Below are 9,321 nucleotides of genomic sequence, written 5' to 3'. Positions count from 1 at the left end.
AGAGAGCCCTGCGGGAGTGAAGCGTACGCAGTGGGAGGCGCTCGAAATGCGGGCAGGCGGCCCCCTCGAGAGCCGACTCTGAGTGCTTCGCTCAGAAGCAAACCACGCACAGGCTGTGTGTAACGTTTTCTTTGGGCAGGGAGGAACACACAACCTACAACGTGGCTTGCTCTCGCCCTTGAAATGCTTTGTCTTTGCATGAGCTTAGACATAGCTGGAGCTTATAGACTTTCACAATTGACAGACAACAATAAATATGACTGACACACACAGAGCGCTTCGCTGAATGACAGAAAAGCTGACGCTGGCTCCGCCGCACGTGCTTTTATAGCTTCCTGGTCATGACGTCACCCGCCCGTGACGTCCCGCTCAGCTATTGGACTGATTTCACATGTTATTCAGAGCGTGGTCACAGAAGGCGTTCCCCTAGCGTTTCCGACGCAGCTCGAGTTCCTGAAGAGGAACTGAGCACACAGTGGCTGAAGGAAAAAAAAGATGAATGTCCTTGCATGGCCTCGTCAGAGCCCAGACTTAAACCCCACTGAAAATCTGTGGAATGACCTGAAGACTGCGGTCCACAAACGCTCACCATCAAATTTAATTGAACTTGAGCAGTTCTGCAAAGAAGAGTGGGCAAATGTTGCAAAGTCTAGATTTATTAATAGAGACATATCCCAACAGACTAAAGTCTGTAAGGTGGTTCAACAAAATACTGGCACAAGGGGGTGATACTTTTCCAACTCAGTGATTCTGTTAAATCAACCGGCCCCAAAACAGAGCCTTGAGATACCTTGCAGGTGATAACAGAGCCTTGAGATACCCTGCAGGTGATAGATGTAGAGGAAGAAATGTAATTCTCAATTTCAATGGAAAAATCTCTCGCCTTAAGGTAGGAAGAGGAGCAGCCAAGGGCAGTGCTGAGAATTGCATCTTATTCTGACTGATTTTCTATTAAGTGGCAAATAATGCTCAGCCTTGCCTGCCCTGATCAGACTTTACAACACTTAATGGTTCAGAATGGATCCTACATTTTCAAAAGTGTTCAGTCACATGCAGGGAAAGTGAATGCCATTTTAATTAAATGTTATGCATATTATGAATTATATGTGTGTAATTTTCTCTCTTTCTCTGTAGTCATGTGGTTGTAACGCGCTGGGGTCTGTAGCACAGCAATGTAACGTGAACACAGGCTGCTGCATGTGCCGTGAGCAGTTCAGGGGTGAGAAATGTGACGAGTGTAAGCTGGGTTACAGAGACTTCCCACAATGCATTTCCTGCCAGTGCTCGGCGGCAGGCTCATCACTGGACACCTGCGATGCAGAGTCTGGTCTCTGCGCATGTGCAGACAGAAGTGGGCAGTGCTCATGCAAGGTAATGACATTGAGCTTGAAACCCGACTCTGATTCATCCAGTATAGCCACTGTTGTACACTGTTGTACAGTAAATTGTGATCAAAGGGATTTTTCAGCAGAACTGCCATGTCATAATGACTATTAGGGGTATAGAAATGCACTGCCAATTAATTATTGTATGATGCTCCACACTGATAAAACTGCTGTTCCCACATGCCAGCTGTGAGAGAGACTGTCCTGGGCTACCTTTCCCAAAAGCATTGCAAGCCTAAGTAGATCATAGAGATCACTGATTCTGATGGTTTCTTTGATCTGCTTAGGCTTACAATACTTTTGGGAAATGCAACTCTATTCTTTAAGGTAGCTGTAAAACAACACACACAGTGCTAATGTGAATGTATGTGTTCAGGCTAACGTGGAGGGAGTGAAATGTGACCGCTGTAAGGTGGGCTCGTTCAGCCTCAATCACAGGAATCCACTGGGCTGCAGTCAGTGCTACTGCTTCGGCTTGAGCAGCTCATGTACAGAGGCCACGGGACTCATCCGTATGAGGGTGGGTAAACACACACAAGTCGTACACAAGTCAAACACACACACACAACTTGCATTTTACTTACATTTTAATTTGTTTTACCTTACCATATTTAATTACTGAATTGAATGTGATTCCTAAGCATTGTTTACCATTACATTTTATCCAATAGGACATATGACACAGGTTAACATCTCCTCCTTATATAAAGCAGTTTCTGGTAAAACTTTTCTTACCAAATCGGTCATAGCTATCTAACTTTAATGTCTCTGTGGCAAACAGAGTTTGTAAGGCAGAACTCAGTTTTAGCAGAAGCAGAGTATTGACAAATAATAGTATGAGATGCTGTGTTTCTAAAAATGTATACCTAACAGGAGAATATATATAATGAAACCGGGCCCAAAACGGAGCCTTGAGGTACCCCGCAGGTGATAGGTGCAGAGGAAGAAGAGAATTCTTAATTCTCACTTCAGATGTAATTATTCAACACATAATATTGTTCCTCATTTGAACAACCTCATTACCCCTTGTAAGGGAGCATTGGATTTGACAATAGCAACACTTTTTTTTAATTTAGGTGGAAAGAGAAGTAAATAATCTCATCGCAGTTTCTTTTACACATACAGTGTGTCAGGTTCAACTATTAACTATTCAACCCGGTTACTCAAATGTTTTTTCTTTAAAGTATGAAATTTTTCAATAATTATAAACCATTTTGACTGTTATTTGACAGAATTATGAGCGTTTATGATTCTTAACCAAAGGATATGTTTTAATTATGATTTGCTTTATATGTTGGTTGTGATGGTGTGGATGAGATGAGGACACAGGTGTCTGTTTGTGTGTGTGTTTTGATGGCTTTCTTAATCATCTTGTCCCGAGGTGGGCTGAGATGCTCCGGTTACCAGGGAAACAGTAAATATTAATAAATATCAAGTGCTTCCTAGATGTCATTCTCCCTCAACCATATTCACAACAGGACAGAATTAAGTGTGCAGGAGCAGCAGAGCAGACAGAGACAAATATAGAGAGAAAGCGATGACGCACAGAGCCAGAGACGCCCCTTGTTTGTTTTTAAAAAGGGTTTCCTGCATGTTCAGAAACTCGTCTTAATCCTCAGCATGTCCATGGAGAAAAAAAGCAGAATATGGCTGAATGACACTCTTCCAATGTGATGAAATCGACAAATTAAACAAAGGTTGCTGTCTAAAAGTTAATTTAAGTTTCGGAGAGGAGTTTGGAATCCTTTAGCTCATTTTTGGGAAAACGAGAGATTTTTTCTAAGTCAGTGAGTCGTGAGATTGTGTGTTGATGTGAGGGTAGTTTAGCTGCCCTGTGGGGTTCCTCACACACACACATTTACCAAACTATGCCTCTCAATACACACACAAATAAATCCTCAAAGACACTGACGCTGAAACACAACACTATTACACTATTTTGTGTGGCAATTTAACCCTGCTTACTTAATAAAAATCTCTGGAGCGCTAATGACAAAAAAAATTTCATAATCTTTCTTTGAGATGTAATAACTTTCTCCACCTCTGAAACATCTGCTGTGTGGGTGAGCACAAACATTAACCATTAATAATATCGCAAAGCATTTCTCACAATCCAATCTACATTAGATCCCACTGAATATTCTGTTTCACTTGGAAATATGACTGAAGTTAAATTGTGAATGCCATTTCATGTTGACTTTGTAAGTTCAAAGTTAATTCAGCTCGATTGATTTAGATGAGTCTTTTGGTGTCCTATAGCTGACTCTGATGCCAGAACAGACCGTTCTTCCTCTTGTGGACAAATCCAGTCATCAGGAGATCACAGCAGGTGTGAGCTTCCAGCATCCTGACATCATCGCTAATGCTGATGTGGTCCAGCAGCATCTGACTGAGCCGTACTACTGGAGATTGCCAAAACAATTCAAACGCTCCATGGTCAGTCTGCCACTAACATCCTTCAGCTTTTTTTTTGTTTTTTTTTTCATTTATTTTATATACATTAAATACACATTTACATACATTAATGTATACATGTTTGTTGCTAGAAAATAAATAAGTCCCAAATGTGTGATAACAGGAGATTTGTGGTCAGTAAAAAATGTTAATGCTTGTGAAAGAAGTCTCTTCTGCTCACCAAAGCTGCATTTATTTGATTAGAAATACAGTAAAAATAGTAATATTGTGAAATATTATTAAAAAATTTAAATATATGTTTTCTATGTTAATATATTTTAAAAATGTAATTTATTCCTTTGATCAAAGCTGAATTTTCAGCATCATTACTCCAGTCTTCAGTGTCACGTCACCGTGACACATTTTATTTTTCAGGATTCTTTGATGAATAGAAAGTTCAAAAGAACAGCATTTTCAGCATTGCTGAATAAAATAATTTATTTCTTTAAATAAAAATGATGCCAAACTTTTTGAATGCAAGTGTACAGTCCAGTTGTTTCAATCATATAAAATTAAATTTTTGAATTTCAAGGCCAGCTAATGAACATTACAACGAGTCTCACCGTTTGGAGGTTGTTCTTTCAGATAACAGCCTATGGTGGGAAGCTGAAGTATGCCATCTATTACGAGGCTCGTGATGAGACGGGCCGCACCTCTTACGAGCCCCAGGTCATCATAAAGGGCGGACCCAACAAGGACAAGGTCATGGTCCGCCACATGCCAGCACTTCAGATTGGCCAGCTGACCCGTCACGAGATTGACATAACAGAGGTGAGCCAATCAGGGATGAGAGTCAGCGCTCAGCCCCTCCCACTTACTGAAACACACAACACATCACTTTTACAAGAGTGTTGACAGTGTTTGCATGTGCAGGAGTCATTCACATGATCTCATTTACCACAGTTACATCAACCATACACTAAAACACTGATGTTTTGCAGCACGAATGGAAACACAAGGATGACAGGCCGATGTCTCGTGAGGATTTCATGGACGTGCTGTTTCATGTCGAATATATCCTAATAAAGGCCTCACATGGCAGCGTCATGAGACACAGCAGGTAACTGATCTCAAGCATGGCCTACAACTTTATTTCAAATGTTATTCAACTTTCAAATTACGAGGAAGAACCTTGGTGATTATAGATAACTAAAGCTAAAACTTAAACCATAAAAAATGTTACTTGAAATAAAATAAACTTTAACTAAAATAAACATTAAAAAAAAAAACTTTTTTTTTGCATCGTTGCTGAGGCAGCATTTCTAATTTTCATTTAGCTTAACTTGTACTAAAATAACTGAAACTAAAAATGAAATAATTAATAAAAAACTGTATAGCCATATAAATAAAACAAAAAAAAGTGAAAAAAATATATATAAATAAATGACCAAAACTTCAACAAAAAAAAAACTAATTCAAAATATGAATAAGAACTATAATGGGATCTATTATACTAAAATAACACTGGTAAGAACTTGTTTTATAAGTTCTAGTAATTTATGAGTTGTAATAAGTTTTGTAATACCAAAATAGTTATGAAGGAGCAGAAGCTCATATGTACAGTGGGTACGGAAAGTATTCAGACCCCCTTAAATTTTTCACTCTTTGTTATATTGCAGCCATTTGCTTTCTGTCAATATGGGGTGCTGTGTGTACATTAATGAGGAAAAAAAATTAACTTAAATGATTTTAGCAAATGGCTGCAATATAACAAAGAGTGAAAAATTTAAGGGGGTCTGAATACTTTCCGTACCCACTGTATGTGTGTGTGAACTGGTGTGATGTGCAGGATTTCTGAGATCACTTTGGAGGTGGCTGAGGTGGGGACGCCCTCAAAGGACAGTGAAATCGCCCATCAGATTGAGAAATGTGACTGTCCTCTGGGATACGCCGGTCTCTCCTGTGAGGTAAAGGCTTTTGTGCACAATATTTGACGTGTAAGAGCTGTTATGTGCTGGAAGGCTGTGATTAGACATATGTCATAAATGCTATTATTACCCAACTCTCTGTAGGTCAGATAATAGAGCATAGGCCAACGTCATAGTAAAAATAGTAAGGACACACATTTTCATGAAAACATTACAGTATGTGTTTTACATTTATTACATAGCATGGCTGAGGTCGCTTCATCCACATAATAAACTCAATCTGTTGTTCATAACATTACCAAAAAAACAACTCTGAAAAGTCCCAGTAATGCAGTTTCCAAATAGATTTAACGTGACGTCCTTGTCACAATAATTAAGCCGCTTTGAAAGGTGCTGACGTGCCCTTTCATAACAGAGCTCTAGAAACACAACAGCTCTGGAAAAACAGGCCGAGTGTGGAGAGACGAACAGCTGGATGTATCGCTGCACGACACTCATCATTACAGCCAGTGTTTCTGCTTCTCAGACTGTTAATGTGTTAAAGCGCTCTCTCGCCGCCAGTCTCCGCCCACAAAGCGCTCGTGTGAGATCTTTAACAAGCTCAAGCGTGCGAGACTCTGATTACAGATCAGCGAGAGTCAGTTGTTCACATTCAGGCTGGACGAGGCCGCGTGAGACAGATGGCCGTAACTCTGAAACACCTCATACTGTGCTTAATAAAGTATTTTTAAACAGGCGTTTAACAAGTTCACCCTGAACAGATGGTGTACTAAATTGATGCGATTAATTTTGAAGAGCGATGGTGAGAGGGAGTGTTGCTATGGTTTCAACGGTTGAGGACTATTTTTCTCCCCGTATGAACATGCTGGTCTACAATGTAACAATTTTCGGCGTGGATTTTCAGCACGTTCCTGCTTACTAAATGAATGACAATGATTATGTGTGTCTGTAACCTCTTGCATATTTACACATTAACTGTAGTAGTGTCATATCCGAACGCCACAGCACTATGCTAACACATGCGCTGCAGAATGAACACGTTGTACAGGTTCATTTGTAACTATTTGCTATAATGTCTAAGAGTCTATGTTGTCTCCGTTGTCAGGTTTTGAGTGTTGAAATCTCGGTCTAAGTACACGATGTAACTACAGAAGAGTCAAGTTTTAAATAGGAAAAATATAGAAACCCTTTGGTCATTTTTGAGCGAGATGCTAACGGTCTAATCAGATTCAATGATCTATGCTAAGCTACAGCTAAAAGTGCTACCGCCAGACCCGGAGATCGGCTGAATGGATTCGAAAACGGTAAAACTCAACTGTTTAACTCTAGGGGAGTTGGAAAATGAGCCTATTTTCAAAAATAGTGCAGTGTTCCTTTAACTTGCACTTAATTAACTTGAGTTCATTACTAACCTCCTTTAAATATAATGTTTATACTAAAACTGTAACATTGCAACTGCTAAAGCCCAGCTAAAGCCGTTTTTTCACTTTCTACCACAAACAGACCAAAACTCATTCATTTCCAATGATGAGCAGTACGGGAGCTGTGAAGTTTTGGCTGTACTGTATGTATATATAAATTTTGGATCCGGTTTGAGCTTCAGACACGTTGAAAAATATTCAAACTTTTATGTCTAGACTACATGTAACCGCCTGATTGGATGTGATGTATCCTAAACAAAACTATGAGTGAATTAGCGATATTTGTGCATTAAAATGTTATTCTTTAAACCATAATTTCTGCAAAATAGACATCATTATAAATAGTTGTTTTATCATTGTTAAATAATCATTAGTTCTATAAAACCTCCTATGCTTTACCTTCAAATGTACTGGCCATCATTTGATTTATGTGGAAATTTTCATACAGTCATTATTCATTCATTCATTTTACCATGGTGAATAAACAGGTAACGACTACTTCATGACCAATTAGAAAGTTCTGTGTGACTGCCACTAGGGAAAGAAATGTGGTAATTGTACGTAAATTGAAGAAAGTGGAAAGGCGGCTTAAGAGAAAGTAAAGCCCAAATATCCTATCAAAGAGACACTATGAAAACATAGCTATGAACACTTATCCAACAATGCCATGCAATATGGTCATTTTTATAATCATTTGTTGTGTTATGAAAGAAAATTACCTAGTCTGAATTAGGGGATGTTTATACAACAACAACTGTTTCTCCTTTGCGTTTTTGAAAATGTTTGCTTGCAGATGAAACCCATTTTCAAAAGTTTGCATTTTCAGGCAACCAAAACACTGTTGTCATGTAAATGAATGACCGAAACACAAAAAAGGTTTCCCATTTTTAGTTGAAATCGGTGTCGTGCAATCACCCCCTTAGTTTCACATTCATATTATGAATATATTATTGTATTGTAAGAGGTTGCTGTAAAATCTTGCTGATGTAGTACAGTGTGTTTGTGTAAATAACAGTGTGATGTCTCATGTAGGAATGTGCAGCTGGGTTCTACAGGCTCTCTGTTCATGCCGGTGGAGCCGCGTCCAGAGCGGGCTTTGGCACCTGTGTCCGGTGCCAGTGCAATGGACACAGTGACTCATGTGATCCTGAAACAGCCGTCTGCCAGGTGCGTACACCCTTAATAAAAGCATTTATGAGCTGCATTCCCCTGAGTGGACCAAGTCCATCCTGATTGGATTGGCTTGAGTGAGTGTTTCCCATTGGTATATAGAGTTGAAGTAGCATTGCTGGGCTGATGTGCATTCAGAACCTCTTAGCAACAGTATCAATGAACCATCGCAGATGACAGTTGTCCAAAACCCATTTTCCTAAACTAAATGGTGCTGGAGCCAGTTTTCGGCCAGAGGATCTTTGAGCCGCTCTCAGAACTGGCCTGCATTTCCATTGACTTGACAGCCAAGCGATGACAAAACAGCTGCCCAGAACCAGCTTTTCTGCAGTGGAAATGTGGATTTGGCCAGAATGGATCCAGCACCGTGTTCGTGGAAACGAGGTACAAGTAAAGCACCCTGGAAGAATCAGGTCTGTTGAGTCCACCAAAATGGACATGCAGTCGAACTGTTCTTCCAAACAGTTTGTACAGACCTTCTTCTGCTTTCAGTTGCATGCATGCTAATAGCAATATAATTTGCATTTTACGGGTTTTCGCAAATTGAAAATGGTAAACGAGTGTGCAGGGGGGTAATTTGAGTAATTGAGGTACACAGGAAGTTAATGAAAGTTTCAGAGCGACGCGGCCCAGTAAAGCGCAACTTCAGCAGTCTGATTGACAAAACAGCTGCCCAGAACCAGCTTTTCTGCAGTGGAAATGTGGATTTGGCCAGAATGGATCCAGCACCGTGTTCGTGGAAACGAGGTACAAGTAAAGCACCCTGGAAGAATCAGGTCTGTTGAGTCCACCAAAATGGACATGCAGTCGAACTGTTCTTCCAAACAGTTTGTACAGACCTTCTTCTGCTTTCAGTTGCATGCATGCTAATAGCAATATAATTTGCATTTTACGGGTTTTCGCAAATTGAAAATGGTAAACGAGTGTGCAGGGGGGTAATTTGAGTAATTGAGGTACACAGGAAGTTAATGAAAGTTTCAGAGCGACGCGGCCCAGTAAAGCGCAACTTCAGCAGTCTGATTA

General features: G+C 40.0%; 1 protein-coding gene across 1 annotated transcript in view; it reads left to right on the top strand.

The window, feature by feature from the left end:
* LOC107711612 (laminin subunit alpha-2) overlaps positions 1–9,321 on the top strand; it is a gene marked incomplete at its 5' end in the record, with an annotated part of 124,775 nt that overhangs the window by 68,920 nt on the left and 46,534 nt on the right. Inside the window, 7 exon segments of the mRNA XM_016516614.1 lie at positions 1,135–1,371; positions 1,762–1,905; positions 3,645–3,821; positions 4,425–4,610; positions 4,781–4,899; positions 5,629–5,746; positions 8,161–8,295. Of these exon segments, the coding sequence (XP_016372100.1) occupies positions 1,135–1,371; positions 1,762–1,905; positions 3,645–3,821; positions 4,425–4,610; positions 4,781–4,899; positions 5,629–5,746; positions 8,161–8,295 (1,116 nt within the window).

The sequence above is a fragment of the Sinocyclocheilus rhinocerous genome, unplaced genomic scaffold, assembly GCF_001515625.1.
Source record: "Sinocyclocheilus rhinocerous isolate Xijiao unplaced genomic scaffold, SAMN03320098_v1.1 scaffold2012, whole genome shotgun sequence".
Lineage (NCBI taxonomy): Eukaryota > Metazoa > Chordata > Actinopteri > Cypriniformes > Cyprinidae > Sinocyclocheilus > Sinocyclocheilus rhinocerous.
Note: the sequence above shows the minus strand (reverse complement) of the source record. Positions and strands in the feature narration are given on the sequence as shown.